Source organism: Carcharodon carcharias, chromosome 5 (genome assembly GCF_017639515.1).
Source record: "Carcharodon carcharias isolate sCarCar2 chromosome 5, sCarCar2.pri, whole genome shotgun sequence".
NCBI classification, from domain to species: Eukaryota; Metazoa; Chordata; class Chondrichthyes; order Lamniformes; family Lamnidae; genus Carcharodon; species Carcharodon carcharias.
The window spans coordinates 71,861,709-71,879,261 of NC_054471.1; the positions used below are offsets into that span (position 1 = coordinate 71,861,709).

A 17,553-nucleotide genomic window follows, 5' to 3' on the forward strand; every position below is an offset into this window, starting at 1 on the left:
CAAAATAAAAAGAGGGAAAGATAGGAATAAGAGAAAATATAAACTAACTCCTACAATAACTAAAATCCGAAGGAATGAAACTCCAGACTTGTAAAAGAAAATTTTAGCGCCAACAGAGGCAAAACCCAATGCCACAGTCCCTCTGAGGCCGTGCCTATTAAATAAAATGTTCTGTCCAGCTTTGGCAAAAAGGGCAACGGTGACCAGCAAGATGCAGTAGTGTGTAGCTTTTAAAATGCCTCGAGGATCTACAGCTGATCCTTGTGTGCCCTGTTCCATTACTTAATGGATTTTCAATCAATAATTTATATTTTTAAAACTGAACAAAATATTGCAAAATATGGCTGCCCGAGGGACACCTGATTTCTTTTGTTGATTGAAACCACTCCAATGTCTCGAGGAAACAAAAGGAACATTCCAGACTGCTGTTGTATAAATTCCCTTTCTGAAACTAATTCAAAAGGGTAATTTCAAATTCAATGGGTCATTCAAACACAAAGACATTGGAGAGAATTTTCTTCCGGTTGGGGGGCATTAGGTGGGCCCAGGCAGGCGCACAGCTGATCGCCACTCGTGATCGGCTGCGCACCGGCATTTTACGTGGGCGAGCCTATTGGCCATTTGAGCACTCCCTGTGCTGACGGAGGCAGTAGGCTGAGTCAGAGCCTGCCACGCGAAAGAGCACAGAAATCTCCCTGAGACACGGAGCTACCTCAGGGAGATTAGTTTGATTTGTACAAATTTTAATAAAGAAAGAAAAATTTTTAAGACATGTTCCCTCATATGAGTGTCACATAAGCTGGGACATGTTAATGGACTTTAATAAAAACTTTCATTCAATTTATAAACATTTCATGAAACCTCATCCCACCCATGGATGAGGTTTCATTATAAATGTGAAGGCCGCCTGGGTCTTTGCCTGCCCGCCAACCTTAAGGTTGGATGGGCAGCTCAGTTAATCACTTAAATTAGTTTTTAAATGGCTTTAATAGGCCTTTGACAGTTTGGCTGGCGTGCAGCCGACTCCGCTGCGTGCCTGCCGAACTGAGGATCAGAATGATGCGCGGTGACATTGGGATGCAGGGCCCATGTCACCACGCTTCATTTTACGCAGCGGTGAGTGGGGCCTGCCCCCGCTCGCCGACCCGAAGACTCTGGCCATTGGCTGTTCAAACTCTCAAGGTGTCAAACAACAACACAGGATGGTTGGAATAAACAGATACATTTTGTTTGAAAAAAGGACCTTGAACTTGTGGAAGTCGCATGATGAGGAAACCATTTTGGTTGTCTGCTCTTAAACTAGCAGAAGCTGCTTGCAAACAGATACAGAATTCCACTGAATGCCATCAAACCAGCTTCATGTCATCCAAGCGGTCAGGGTAATAAAGAGCAATACCTTGAAAGTGTGAGGACTCCTCCCAACCTGTTCCAACTTTGAGTTCACCTGAGAGCAAACCATCTGAAAATTTGACTACAATAAACCTCTCAGCTTACTCGGAGCCCTCCACTTGACCAAACTCTCGCTTCAACAATAAAGCATCACCTTCATTGAAGAAACTACAGGCCTGGAGCAAAAGAGATTGAGATAATTATAAGTTGCAACCGTATTGTTCACCTGTATCTAACCGTTGGGTGTGTGAGTGTGTGTGTGAGATGAGTGAGTGAGATGTTGCATTTTAAAATTCGGGGTAAGTGTGTGATAATAATTAAACTTTTGTTTTAAAACTCGACAAAAGCTGAATTTTTAAAATTGAGATTCTCGCTTTGGGGTAAGAAAAGATACACCTTTTACTTACCAACATTCTGATCATGGGCAGTAAAATGGAACTCACAAATTTTGTTTGTGACATTTGGAAGGAGTCAGAAGCAAAGAAGTTCAAGGCCACAGTGACTTTAATTTACTGCTGTTTAATTTAACTTTTCGTGTTTATTGTTAAGACATAGAGCCTAAGCCATGGTCTAGCAAAATGTTTTTTCTACCATTTGCTGAAGTAGAAAAAAGTAACTTAAGGCTATGTGGATATTTGGTAGGTAGTGGCGCGCTACATGCTGCAGGGAGTACCCATGCTCAGCTCATCATGCAGATCAATGCCCAGTATCCTGGCAGCAATTATGATTCCTTTGTCCATCAGCATTTGAACTACCCTGAGAAAGCAGAAGGTGGCCACAGGGTGAAAAGGACAATCTGTTGACTGCCTGGCTCATGACTCCAGTGCATAACCCAAACACTCTTGGGCAGCATGCATATAATGAGAGCTGACAGGTGGTCAGCTTCTGCTGCCTGGATAGTTCCAGAGGAGCCCTGCAGTACTGTTCCGAGCATGTGTCAGTTCATCATGATTTGCTGTAGTGTGCCATCAGCCATGCCATCGTGAGGACATAACCCTTGCCACCATATGTGGTGATCAGGAGGAAAGGAGGAGGCAACCGACACAGCCCCGTTTCAGCTGGGCTATCTGTGAGCAGCTCAAATGACAGCGATACCAGTGAATGCAACCCCACTTCTCCATTTAACAGCAGTCCCACACCTCACTGGCATCTCTCTGGCACAATGCTGAAGTAAAAACCACCACAAAACAAACATTCCAAACCAACTTTATCAATCAAACAATCCCATATTCCATATAAATATTAGCCAATCACCCTTGTGCATTCTCTTACTGCCTGCCTTCTGTGTGCTTTTTCCCAACCTAGCGCACCTACAGTGCAACAATTTAATTTTTTATAGGGCCTTTAACACAGTAAAACATCCCAAGGTGCTTCACAGAAGCATTATAAAACAAAAGATGACACAAAGTATTAGGTCAGTTCACCAAAAGCTTGAAAAAAGGGCTAGGTTTTAAGGAGTATCACAAAGGAGGAAAACGAGGTGGAGAGGTTTAGGGAAGGTATTCCAGAGCTTGGGGCCGAGGCAACTGAGGACCCGCCCACCAACAATGAAGCGGTTAAAATCGGAGATGCACAAGAGGCCAGAATTATAGGAGTGCAGATATCTCAAAGGGTTGTGGGACTGGAGGAGGGATAGAGAGGGGTGAGGCCATGTAGGGATTTGCAAAAAACTATGAGAATTTTAAAATCAAGATGTTGCTTGACAGGGAGCCAATATAGGTCAGCAAACACAGGGTTGATAGGGAAACAGCACTTGATGCAACTTAAGACACGAGCAGAAGAATTTTGGATGGCCTCAAGTTTATAGACTCATAGACGTTTACAACACAGAAGGAGGTCATTCGTCCCTTCGTGTCCTTGCCAGTCAAAGATCTGATTACACTAATCCCATTTTCCAGTGCTTGGCCCATAGCCCTGGAGGCTACGACAACGCAAGTGAATATCTAAATACTTCTTAAATGTTACGAGAGTTTCTGACTCAACCACCCTTTCAAGGCAGTGAGTTCCACGCTCCCACCACACTCTGGGTGAGAAAATTTCTCAACTGCCCTCTTAGCCTTCTACCTCTTACCTTAAATCTATGCCCCCCGGTTTTTGACCCCTCTATTAATGGAAAAAGTGCCTTCCTATCCACCATATCTATGCCCCTCATAATCTTATACATCTCTATCAGATCCCCTTTCAATCTTCGCTGTTCCAAGGAAAACAAACCCAGCCTATCCAATCTTTCCTCATAGCTCAGACCCTCCAGCCCAGGCAGCATCCTGGTCAATCTCCTCTACACCCTCTCCAGTGCAGGGTAGAATGTGGGAGACCAGCCAGGAGTGCATTGGAATAGTCAGGTATAGAGGTAACGAAGGCACGGATGAAGTTTCAGCAGCAGATGAGCTGAGATAGAGGTGAAGTTGGGCAATGTTTAGAAGGTGGAACTAGGTGGTCTTAGTAATGTCACAAACATAAGCTTACCTCGGCATAAAATGTAATTACAAGGTTGCAAACAGACTGGCTTAATTTCAAGGCTGCTGCCAGGGAGATAGAATCGGTAGCTAGGGAATGGTGTTTGGAACATGGACCAAAAACAAAGGCTTCACTCTTCCCATAATTGGTGGAAATTTCTGCTCATCCAGCATTGGGTGTCAGACAAGCAGCCTGATAATTTAGCAACAGTGGAGGAATCGAGAGTGGTGGTGATGAAGTAGAGCTGGGTTTTATTAGCTTACATGTAAAAACCAGCAGCTAACACTGCACGCTTCAATCATGTAGCTGAGCAGGCAACACAAAATTTGCTGCCTGCATCAGAGACAATGGATGTGGGTCAATCGCTCATTGTGTCCTGTGTCCCCACTCTTGGGCCTTTTCAAATTTCAAAACCAGAGAACATAAATATACCCTATGTATCAAATAGAATAGAGGAACATAAAAACATATGAGTCATAGTACACAACTATTTAAATGTTGATTGCATGTGGAAATAACTATTGACAGGGCAAATGGGATTCTGAAAGAGGGGTGATGATGAATCTGTAAAAGACATTGATTAGGTTGCAGTTGAAATGTGCACAGTTTTGAGCACCCTAAAAGAATATTGGAACCATGGAAGGGTGCAGTTTAGTTTTGCTAGAACAAAAACAGGGATGAGAGAATATGTTTTATGTTGAGAGATGTTTTGGGATAAGCATCTAAGTTATTATAATGCTTTTTGATGATGGATAATAGTGCCCTTATTTTTACTTATTGTAAAATTTGAAACCCAGAGCTAACAAGACTGGGTTATGTACATAAAAGAAAGAATAGCCTAAAAAAAACAACTGAAAGGGAATACATTCTACATAGAAGTATATGGAATTATACAACACAGAAACAGGACATTTGGACAATCAGAAAATTAGGATCTTAGGAGCCATTGATGAACTAAAATAAGAAATAGCACAAGAAGAATTAAAACTTTGACATGTGCACACACAGTTGGAAATGCCAATTGCAGCAATGGGGAAAATGATTGGTCTCTGCTTCAGGGAGACATTACTTATCCAGAACAAAAGAGGAAAGGAGAAAACATCATAAAACAGCAATAATTTTGAATTCTTTGTATGGGCAAACTATTAGAATAATCTTATTGTGCAGAGGATGCTGACTGAGAAAAACTTACTTTTCTTCCAGACTGTTCTAGTTTTTATTCTTCTTTCCATCAACAAAATTGAAACGCCAAACCCACATTTTTTTAAATTCAGTTATGGGATGTGGGCGTCACTGGCTAGGACAGCATTTATTGCCTATCCCTAGTTGCCCTTGAGAAGTTGGTGGTGAGCTGCCTTCTTGAACCGCAACAGTCCATGTGGTGTACGTACACCCACAGCGCTGTTAGGAAGGGAGTTCCAGGATTTTGACCCAGTGACAGTGAAGGAACGGCGATATATTTCCAAATCAGGATGGTGAGTGGCTTGGAGGGGAACTTCCAGGCGGTGGTGTTCCCATGCGTCTGCTGCCCTTGTCCTTCTAGATGGTAGCAGTCAGGGGTTTGGAAGGTGCTGCCTAAGGAGCCTTGGTGTGTTTCTGCAGTGCATCTTGTAGATAGTACACACTGCTGCCACTGTGCATCAGCGGTGGAAGGAGTGAATGTTTGTGGATGAGATGTCAGTCAAGCGGGCTACTTTGTCCTGGATGGTGTTAAGCTTCTTGAATGTTGTTGGACCTGCACTCGTCCAGGCAAGTGGAGAGTATTCCATCATATTCCTGACTTGTGACTTGTAGTTGGTGGACAGGCTTTGGGGAGTCAAGAGGTGAGTTACTTGCCGCAGGATTCCTAGCCTCTGACCTGCTGTTGTAGCCACAGTATTTATATGGCTAGTCCAGTTCAGTTTCTGGTCAATGGTAACCCCCAGGATGTTGATAGTGGGGGATTCAATGATGGTAATACCATTGAATATCAAGGGGCAATGGTTAGATTCTCCCTTGCTGGAGATGGTCATTGCCTGACACATGTGTGGCGCGAATGTTATTTGCCACCTTTCAGCCCAAGCCTGGATATTGTCCAGGTCTTGTTGCATTTAGATATAGACTGCTTCAGTATCGGAGGAGTCGCAAATGGTGCTGAACATAGTGCAATTATCAGTGAACATCCCCACTTCTGACCTTATGATGGAAGGAAGGTCATTGATGAAGCAGCTGAAGATGGTTGGGCCTAGGACACTCCTTATCCAGGAGAAATTTTGTGTAGCAACGTGATCCTTATAATATAGGATGACCCTATAATTTATTGCTTTATTAAATGTCAGTCCTAAAATTTTGTCAATGCTAATTAATTACTAATGAGCTCTTCCTTTATTTCAGGGAATAGTCTTGTCACCCTGTTATGTCACCTATTTAATCTCCATGGTCTCATTCATCACTTCCAGTTGGATATGGTAAAATTGCACAGATTTTTAGGTAAGTCAAATAAATATTTGGAAGTGTTACATATATTGTATGTAGTGAGCCTAATATTATTGCTGAAAAACTGTTGATGTATTTTTTTCTAAAAATAAATATCACAAGAATGATAATGCAGTACACACAAAGGCACTAGGAACATTGTTCCTTAAGTGCTGTAGGTGTATATATTGCTGGCTTTGTGCTATAAAGTGAGGCCATCTCCTTTAACTGAATTATTAGTGAATATTCATTTCTATTGCAGTCAATGGAATTAAATATCAGGCACTATGTATAACAATTCAATACTGCACATTTTGCGCCACTACCTGAGAACTGACTCTAAGTTTTTTAAAAATGGCAGAAGCACGATGTACAGGCAGAATGGCACCATTCTAAGGTGTTTCTCCAGACTTTCAGGAGGTGCTCTGAATGAGGGTAGATTTTTTTCAGAGCTAAGAGGAGCCACCCTGTAAAGAATACCGTCAGAAAAGCTTGGATGGAGTTGGTAAAGATGGACAAGATCTTGTTCAGCTGCAGTTGGATAATTGTATACAATACTGATCACTCCATTGTCAGAAAGATATAGGCCAGGATCTTTAGGTCAGCGAGCAGGAGTCGGGGCCCGCTCGCCAACGCGTAAAATGACACAGGATGACGTTGGGCGGAACTCGCCACATCACCCCACATCATTTCAATTTTCAGGTCGGCGGGGGTGCAGCCAAATCAGCTGTGCACTCGCCAACCTGTCAACGACCTATTGAGGCCAGTTAAAAAGTAATTGACATAATTAATGGACCTGCCCATCCAACCTTAGGGATGAGGTTTCATGAGGGTTTTTAAAAATTTAATAAATGTTTGATTTAAAGTGATGGGCATGTCTCAACTTATGTGACAGTGTCACATGAGGGGACATGTCAGGGAAATTTTGTTTGTGCACCTTTACCATTTTTGAATTTGGCGCCGATCTCCCTGAGGCAGCACTTAGCCTCAGGGAAATGAGTGCGCTCTTTTGCGCGCATGTACAAAAAAAGCGCACACTTGGCTGAGGAAATCCCCCCCCACCCCACCTGCACAGGGAGCACATAGTGCTTCCTGGCAGACATCACACTGGTTGGGCCTTAATTGGCTTGCCCACGTAAAATGGCAGCGCGCCCCCAGTTGCGGGTGGCGATCAGAGGCGCGCCTGACCGTGCCCCCTCCTGCACTTAACCCCTAACGGGGGGGGGAAATTCTTTCCATAAAATCCATGGAAAAGTTGCAGTGTTAATTCACTAGGAGGTTACAACTGAAAGGGAATTGCAGTTGTGAGGAGAGACTCGTGAACTTGGGGCTTCTTTCCATTTCAGTTGAGAAGTTTAATTGGCGATCTGATAGAAATCTTCAAAATTATATATCATTATGATGGACTCTCTCCAATAATGGGACCATAAGATGTAGGAGCAGAAGTAGGCCATTCAGCCCATCAAGTGTGCTCCACCGTTCATTGAGATCATGGCTGATCTGACATTCCTCAACCCCACTTTCCTGCCTTTTCTCTATAACCTTTGATTCCCTTACTGATTAAAAATATGTCTATCTCAATCTTCAATGTTCTTAACGAACCAGCCTATACAGCCCTCTGCAGTAAAGTATTCCACAGATTGACTACCCTCTGAGAAAAGAAATTCCTCCTCATCTCTGTTTTAAATGGGCGCCCCCTTATTCTGAGATTATGCCCTCTGGTCCTAGGCTCTCCCATAAGGGGAAACAACCTCTCAGCACCTACCCTGTCAAGCCCCCCAAGAATCTTATATGTTTCAATAAGGTCGCCTCTCATTCTTCTAAATTCCAATGAGTACAGGGCCAACCTACTCAACCTCTCCTCATAAGAAAATCCTTCCATACCCGGGATTGACCCAGTGAACCTTCTCTGGACTGCCTCCAATGCCAGTATATCTTTCCTTAGATAATGGGGCCAAAATTGTTCTTAATATTCTAGGTGTGGTCTAACTAGTGCCTTGTATTGTCAACCAAATTGATTTGGGCTTGAAGTCACATATAGGGCTGCAGCTTTTCTTCCCTTAAAGACATTAGTGAACCAGTTGGGTTTTTACAACAATTTGAACAGCTTCATTGATATTTTTACAGATCCCAGGTTTTTTTTTCCAGATTATTAAACTGAACTCAAGTGCCCAAATTCTTTGTTAGATTTGAATTCATGTTTTCTGGATTATTAGTCCAGGCCGCTACTGTCATTCGTGACTTTGACTTTTAGACTTTTAGTCTTATGGTTGAGTAGAAGCTTAATTGGAGAGACTCAGATATAGAATTGCAGGAAAAATTGGCACAGGTTTAACAAGTGACAACATATTCAAGGACTTTGGAAAGGAAAGGAAATTTGGAGATGGAACAATAGTTCGCAGTGTGAGATTTGAGAGCACGTTAATTGAAAAAGGTGATGACACTGGTTTTAAAAGGGAACGGAACAGTACCTGAGGAAAGAAAGCCATTTACAACGTTCGCTAGCATGGAAATTTGCAAGAAATGTTCAGCGATCAACAATTACGTGGGAATTGCTGAAAAAAGAGACAAGGGGCTGAATTTTATGTCCCACAGGCAGGAGCGCACCTGACCTGATTGGGTGTAAAATCATGCGAAAAGGCGTCAAGCGAGTGCCATGACGTCATTGCACACTCACGCGATATTTCACTCGGCAGGCGCGTGCAAAAGTTGGAAGCACGCCCGCCAACAAATAAGAGGGCAATTAAGCCCATTAAGAGCACAATTTTCTCTGACTTTTCGTGGCCGATCCAACCTTACTGTTGGCGGATGGGCGAATCGGCCAGGCGGCCTTTGCATTTTTCATCAAGCTTCATCCAAGGGCGAGATGAAATTTCCGTTATGAAGTAAAATAAAAATAAATAACTGTGGGCAGCATTTTTCTCAGCTATATTTTCGGGTGATTGAATTTGATGAATGGTTTCTTTTTTTCAGCTTTTTAAGCCTTTATTTGATGATTTTCAGGCCTGCAACTCCCTGAGGCAGCTGTCTGCCTTCAGGGAGCTTTCTCACAGCACTCACCCGCGCCTGTGCTGACATCCTGGCCCTCCCTCTTCCTGCCCCCACCCCGGCAGCGCTAAGCATTTCAGCACTTGGTCCAGGCTGACTGGCCTTTAACTGGCGTTTTCAGCAGCGCCCACCCTGCTGTATGGAATGGTGGGAGCTTGTGCCCGATTCTGCATTTGGAACTTCATTAATTACACAAAGGCGCATATCAGTCCAAATCACCTGGCGGGTTGGGTGTTGATTCGTGCGGCCGCCTTTAAGTGGCAGGCTCGAAGGTCCAGACACTATATTTAAAGGCCAGACCAACACAAAGTCTCACTTTCTTCATCCCACCAGAGATGCCTGGCAGCCAGAAGAGGGGAAGGCCGAGATCCTGAAGAAGAACGCAGTGCCCCGCTTCATGCACCAGGCCCTCCAGGCTTTGATCAAAGGGGTGCAGGAGCAAATGCACAGGTTCTATCCCAGGGATGGCTGCAGGAAGCACAGCAGCCTCACCTCTCTGGCCTGGGAAGCCATTGCGAAGCAGGTCAGCATGGCTGGCAACTGCGCCTGAAATGCCACCCAGTGCAGGAAGAGGATGAATGATCTCATCCGCTCCGCCAGGGTAAGTCATCCTTCAACTCCCTCCAATATCAAACTTTCATCATGGCATCATGCACTGAAACAGCTGCTCTCTTTAGGGATATCACGCAACCATTAGTGGGTGACACATATCAACACTCACTAATATCAACATCTCACCAAGACTTTCACATCACCACCATCCAACCTACCATGTTGCTCACACTCCATCCTCCGGCCCTTCTTGGGAGGGCTCACCACACACAGGGGTCATGCATCACACCCAAACTCTGCTCCATCCCTTCTCATCACATGTCTTTCTTTCTTCTTCACAGGCCAAGCTGGTGCTCAACAGGGGTGAGAGTGAGCGCAGACCAGGGGAGGGACAGCTGACATCAATGCTGTCACTGACTTTGAGGAGGCTGCAGCTGAGCTGGCTGAGGAGGACAGGCTCCAGATGAACCGTCACTGCTCTCACACACACCCTCCACCAGCTTGGAGTCACACATGTCGGTGGGGCACAGCTGTAGATTAGGCTCAGGCTCACTTTCTGGAGAACACCTCACTGACACATCCCCGCAGCAGTCGGAGGCAGGGACAGCCCAGGTCTAGAGCACTCCGATGGCTGCTGGAGTCAGATGATGAGTCTCTGGAAGCGGCCAGCAAATCTATGCTGGAGATGCAGAAATAGGCAGCGTAACACCAGGCAGAGATTCGACACTCACTCACTAAACTAGAGTGAACGATGGAGGAGTCCCTCCGTGTTCTGTCTTATGTCATGGCTCCGATAGGCGAGCGCCTCGAGGTCATCATGGGAAGGCTGGCAACCACCATGGAGACCTTGGTCCAGCAGGTCTTGCTGGATTTGCACTTGGCCCTGCACTCATGGCCACACACCTTGGTGGGCACCGTCAAGATGTAGGCAATATGGAGACGAGACACCTTGACCTCCCTCCAGGTGCACTATCTCCTGCAGGAGTCAGGGCAGGGCCCTCAGGCACCCACAGGGAGGACGGGCATCAGCTGGATGCTCTAGGGGCTCCTCTCAGGGCATTCCAAGGATGTACAGCCGCTCACAGCCCCCTCTGCCTGTGACCCCATCCACTCCAGCTGCTCAGGCTGGCGAGGGCACTTCACCCATGAGCAAGTGACCCTTATCAGGCTAAGGCCCTCCAGGCCTCGGGCCACCAGAGGATGTCCACCAAGGTCATCACAGACAACAGGATGTAGCAATCAGCAGGCTGCCTCCACGTCTGCTTCAGATGTCAGGGCTGCAACCAAGCATAGCGGTAGAGTTAGGGAAGTTAAGAAAAGTTGATGTCACATTTGGGTCACGCGTGTGCTAGGCATGTAAATAAACTGCAGCTTTGTTAATACATTTGATGGTTATGTGAATGTTCCTGTCAACTGAAGATGTTGTGATTTTATACTTTGGAATCCTCTTATTTCGAGGTTTAGCCTTCCTCCCACTCAGTGACAGTGTCCCACTGTGAGATTCACATTCCTGTGATGTCAACATCAGTTGAACTCGTCTCCACAACCTTGTGTGATGTCAGGGGGATGTGTTTAAATCTTTATTTGAATTGTGTGATGTAAGTGTTTCTAACCCTTTTTCTAGAAGGAACGCCATTGAGTGAGGGCAGTTCATCAGCATTGATATTTTGGTGGCATTTGTGTCTCCTCATGGTAGTGGCAGAAGAAAAGACATGCACAGGAGGAGGAGATCCCTCAGCATTTCCACATCTCAGTCGCAGCAGTGTTTGCATCATTAGATGGCGGCGAAGGCTTCAAGTCTTCTCTCTTATTGCTCTTGTTCCTAAGTGGACACTCAGTTCGCAGAGCGAGCTCACTCACAGGGCTCCACAGACCAAAGCAAAGATCATAGCCTGGCGATTCATGAGGTCAGAGCGCATAAGTGTGCATACGGGACTCGTTCTCGCTGCAAGTGGGTGGACATCCCTGAGTTGAAAAAAAATAGCATTGAGGGTTAGGAGAGATGTGGCCATATTCCCTCACTTTACTCTTCCTGGAACCTGTCAGCGATTAACGTTTCACAGGCATATCTCTCATGTCATCCTTCTTCCATGGCGTGAATGCGCTCATACTGACCCTCAGAAACCTCATGAGGTTCCAGGGCCTCTGGATTTTCATCATCCAATGAGTTCTCATCCTCTTCCAGGTCATCCTCTGGCAGGAAGACGCCTCTTTGCATTGCCAGATTGTGAAGGGCGCAACACACTGCGATGATGCAGGAAACCCTGTCTGGAGTGTATTGGATTGAGACACCTGAGCAGTCCAAGCATCTGAAGCACATCTTCAGAAGCCCTATGGCCTGTTCTATAAGGGAGCGAGTGGAGCTGTGAGCAGCATTGTACCTCACCTCGGAATGACTCTGAGGGCAATGCACCAGAGTCATCAGCCAGCATTTCAGTGGGTACCCCTTATCCCCAAGCAGCCATCCTTGCGGATGTAATGACCGCTCAAAAGTCTGAGGCACCTGGGAGTGACTCAGGACACAGGAGTCATGGCAACTCCCAGGGTACCGTGCACAATCATGCAATACGTGCTTCTGGTGATCATACACCAGTTATATATTGATGGAATGATAGCCCTTGCAATTTATAAACATTAGGACCTGCTGCCATGGAGCCCCATATAGCCACATGGGTGCAGTCTATTGCACCCTGCACTCTTGGGAAGCCTGAGATGGTGGCGAAGCCAGTGAACCTCGCAGCCTGGCTCTCTTTGTCCAGAGTAAACCTCACAAAATGATGGGCCTTCCTGTAAAAGGCATCTGTGACCCCCTTTATGCATCCATGTGTTGTGGACTGAGAGATGCCACACAGGTCCCCAGTTGATCCTTGGAAAGACCCAGAGGCAAAGAAATTGAGTGCAGCGGTCATCTTCAAAGCCACTGGCAGGGGATACCCTCCAACTCCACGTGGTGTCAGGTCTTCACGAAAATGTGGCATATGTGATGTACCAGATCCTAGGACAAGCACAGACGTGCACAGCATTGCCTCTCACTCACTTGTAAAAAGGAGACTCTCCTACAATGAACCATAAGTCTGGCGAGTCACCCTAGTTGTCTAGGACTCTCCCCCTTCCTGCTGGAGCTATGCGTGAAGTCACCTCTCCTTCTTTCGCCTCGTCCATTGCATTAGGACCTTGACAAAGGCAGCATTGAGCCCTGGATCCCTATGTGCTTTTGTCTTCTTTCTGAAAGGAAACATTGAAGACATTAATAGTTCAAGGCGCAAGAAGGTGAAGTTCAGAAGATGAAACATATGGAAATTGTAAGGGTCCATAGTTTTTCTAGCCCTACTTGCATGGTGGCTGATGCCACCTTGGCCCTGAGACACTCGCACACACACCGAGGTGACCAAGATGGCATCGCAGAAATGTAACATCTTGAGCCCTGCTTGGGATGCTAAAGTTTCAGTGAGATGAGTGACCCAACATAGCTCTGTGCTCCAATCTCTGATGTGGCATATTAATGACCAATCAGTTGTGCATGGTAAATGAGTGGATGCCCTTTGGCCCATTAGGAGTGTCACATCTGGTGAACAGGTGATAGGCCTTCATTGATGGAATGTCATAAATGATACAGCTGTGCCTCCTTCACTATTGCCTGCATTCCCAAATTCTAAATTCCAAAGTGTTACTCTTGAGATGCAGCAGCTGTGATGTGAAGCCACTGAGTTCTGAGTAGCCCTTTAACAGTGCTAATGAAGCCTTTCGCTTTCATTGCAAGGAGGTCTTCCTCCTTTCTCTCTAAGCAAACTCCTGCTCACTCCTGTGGCAACAAGAGGTTAGAGGACAACCCCAGAAAGGCCTCCTTGTTTTCGCCCTCCCCCCTCACTGCCATTTCACAGCCTTCCCTCCCTATTGCCCACCCTTCCCCCTAACTGCCCTTTCACAGCCTTCCCTCCCCATTGCTTCCCTCGTGTTCATCAGCCCCTCGCCTCACAGCCCATCCCAGTTGAAATGCTAGTTTCTGAAAATGGAGGCCTGCATGAGTACCACAGCACAGTGGTGTTCCTCGGGACAATGTAGGGAAAGAGCAGGAGCCAACCAACCCAGCGTCGGGAGAATTGCAAGCTATTTTTATGATGGTGGATTTGTGATTTTTTTGCCTGCCACTGGATTCTCCGCTTCCGCCCGCCACGAAACCTGCCATGGGCAGGTTGGGAGAATTCAGCCCTATGTATTGAGTTTTGCGAGCACGGACTGGTTGGATATGGCCAGTACTTTGCCTGTTGCAAAAGGTTGAAGGGACATGCTGTTTGATTACGATTCACCAGTTGTTGGGACGTACGGTCTACATACCCTGGCATCACAGCAGCACTGAAATTCATATACCATATTGCTCATTTGTGTTATAGACAGACCATCTTTTTGGCTTGATAGCAGCATCCTGTTAGTGGTAAATACCACTCATGTTGCTACTGCATAGTAGCAGCGTGAAACGGCTAATTTTACCTGTTGCTCAAATTTTTGAGACACCTTACCCTTCCAGGGTAACCTGAGGTAAACTGGGCACTTTTGAGGACTGAAAATGGTGGCCATAGGCCTATTCATGAGTTTGCTTGGTATACAGTGATCAATGATCAGTGTCGCCATTATCCGACAGAATGGTTTTGATGTGCCCTATTTTGAAGTCAAGCTTGCACAGTGAGCAAATAGCTCAGGCCTGTTTACAAAGTTGCCGATAAGGGCAATCTTATAGCACGTGGAACCATAGGAACCCCAACATGTGTATTGACCAGTGAAGGTAGGCTTGTGGTAGACAGCAGTAGAGAATCCCCTGGCAAATTTCTCAGCTAGCACATTGAGGAAAGTGAGCTCATTTGACTGTTCCATTTCAAAGGTGAATTTGAGCACAGGATGGAGCCCATTAAGGTGTGTAAGGAAATGCTTACATGTAGCTGCAGTTTCAAATATAGCAAAAGTATCATCTACGTATCAGAAATATGCAAGGGTTAGGAGGTTAGGTATAATTCCATTGTAGAAACTGACAAAAGATGCCCAAATTGATGATGTTGCCATGGGATCCCTCTAGGCCCAACTTTGACATACATCCTTATCGACAACCACGTAAACAGGGTCCCGAGTCCAAGACAGTATGTCTCTTTCTTCAGCAATACTCAAGTTCTGTACTGCCAAAATGACTATTAGTTAACTGGGAATAAAGTCAACAGAGCAGGAAGATAAGTTTCATAGCAAGATGAACTTTGAAAGGGCACAAGGGGAGATAGAAGAGGAACTAGAGACAGACAGGCTAAAGGCCATAACAGGCAGGTTTGGCTTGGGGGGTGCTTTAGCCCCATTGAGGTTATTAGGCCTTAGGGTGCATAATAATGCATTGTACACATCAGGCATTTAGAACTCCTCAGTGCCCTGTAACATGGATGACCAGCATCTGATGTGTAACCACTCAAGTAGGGCAATAACAAACCTATACACCAACTTGTAATTTGGTAAATAATTCAACTTTCTTTTTTCTGCTTCTCTGTATGTTAGATTTACATTTGAGGAGAAAAACAAAGTATATGCTGCTGATTTTGGCTGGACATTCTTTTATGTTGGAGATCATCTTTTCTTGGACCAGGTTATTACTTATTTACAGTGGTCAGGTCACATTCCTCTTTAGGTGGTTCAGAGTTGCACAAAAGTGTCTTGGGTTGATTTTGCGTTTCATTTATTTCCCTGTGAGCAAGTAGATTGGTAATTGAATATATTATACTTCTCTAAAAAAGGCAAAAAACTTGGTCATGGGAGTCAGTTCAATCCCCTGAACTGCTGGATTCTTCTCAGCCTTGTTACCACAAGTAGATGGAGTGTAGAAGGTAGGCAGTTCCCAACCTAGGAAGGCAAAATCGGAGAGTCATCTCTGGTGACACCTCTTAAAGATCTAGTAGCTGATTCAGAATAGCATTAGTGGGAAGTTTGAGTAGTTTATGCAGCTGCGCTTGCTGCATGACCCTGGGGGAAAAAGCTGAGGTTAACTTCTCATTTCAAAAGAAAACTGGTTTATACTCTTATAAAATACTATGCAATCTAGTTTCATAACTCATTTTTATTCTGCCAGATAACTATTTAAATCACACATGAAAGTTTTATGCTTGTGTAACTACTGCTTCAGACTTTTATGCCGTTAAATTTGTACCTAACTTGTATATATTTTTTTGCTACCAGTTATGATTCAAGAAGATTATCACAGCCAAAACCCATATCACAATGCTGTTCATGCTGCTGATGTGACTCAGGCAATGCACTGCTATCTAAAAGAACCAAAGGTATGAATGTATCTTATTTACGGTATAGTACAAACAAAAAAGGCTTTAAAAAAACTTATACAAAGGCTAGACGCAGAGCAACATAGACCTGAATGCAAATTTCTTTCCAGCTCTTTTGGGCTTCAGGTTTGCTTTAGGCTGCATCTATTGACACCGCAACACTACAGGGAGCATTTCCCATACCGACTGACCCTGGAAACTGCGATGGAGGTAGACCATGTGATTAGGCATAATTCTGTCTCGCTATATTTTCATTCAGGATTTTGTCTGAGTGAAAAATCTAGGCCTTTATCTGTTTATCACAGCTATCAAGTTCTATTTAGAGAAAATTGGGGAACTGAAGACACAGGAAGACATGCCGCTGTTAGACATTTTGTGTAAACTTGAGCAGGACCATAGTCCCAAGCCCTTGGAGATTGCAGAAAGCTATTGGTTTGGAACCAGGAACCAACTGCTCAGTGAGGACATTGGAGACTTTATCGTGGTTTTAAAAAAGCTTTCCATCCATTCTAATTTTGGAGAATTTCAAAAGAGAGCATTGCAGGATAGATTTGAGTGTGGTTTACAAAGCGAGTACATTCGCAGTAAATTGCTGACATTGCCAAAGTTAACTTTCGACATAGCTTGCAAACAGCATTGTCCATGGACATGGCAGAGCATGACGTGAGAGAAGTTCGAGTTAACAACTGCCAGTCATCTGCTGAAATAAATAAGCTGCAACTGAGTAACCAGAAGACCCCATCTACAGCAGTTAGTAGTGGCAGATGTACTAAAAGTCCTATTACTGGTGCTTAGACCAACACTGGCCCCATTAGGCACAGAATTATCCATTTGTGATAGCAGAGTACTACAGCTGCGAGAAGAATGGTCGTCTTGCCAAGGCACATCAAAAGAATGTAAACATGAACATGCTGACTGGAGGAAACAGCAATCACTGCAGACAGTTGTCGAACAGCACCAGGGCAATGGAGAATCAGTTGAAACCATATAACCCGAAGTGCAAGGATGTCCAGTGGAAATTTGAAGGGCATTGCAGTCCAAGCAACATTGTATGGAGCTCTGGTAAACATGAAGGTCGACATAGGGGCATCAGTCATTCACGAATTACTATACCATCAAAAGATAAGTCAGCATCAACTGGAGAAATCACAAATAGAATTCCGAAGTTATGGAGGAGAGAAAATCCCCAGTGGGAAATGTGTCGGTTCCAGTCACTTTCAAGAAGCAATACGTAAAGTCGCTCATCATTGCGCACAATTTGCATGTGAAGGGTGAAATGCCAGCCTTGTTAGGAAAAAACTGGTTAATTGCACTTAAATTCAATTGGGACTAGCTTTAGCAAAATTCA

At 44.9% G+C, this 17,553-nt stretch overlaps 1 protein-coding gene across 4 annotated transcripts in view; it reads left to right on the forward strand.

The window, feature by feature from the left end:
- Positions 1-17,553, forward strand: part of LOC121277904 (cAMP-specific 3',5'-cyclic phosphodiesterase 7B-like) — a 228,499-nt gene that overhangs the window by 177,934 nt on the left and 33,012 nt on the right. For all 4 annotated transcript variants that reach the window (XM_041187728.1, XM_041187729.1, XM_041187726.1 and 1 more), the window contains 2 exons: positions 6,220-6,315; positions 16,105-16,205. In XM_041187728.1, coding sequence (XP_041043662.1) covers positions 6,220-6,315; positions 16,105-16,205 — 197 coding nt within the window. The remainder of the gene's footprint in view (positions 1-6,219; positions 6,316-16,104; positions 16,206-17,553) is intronic.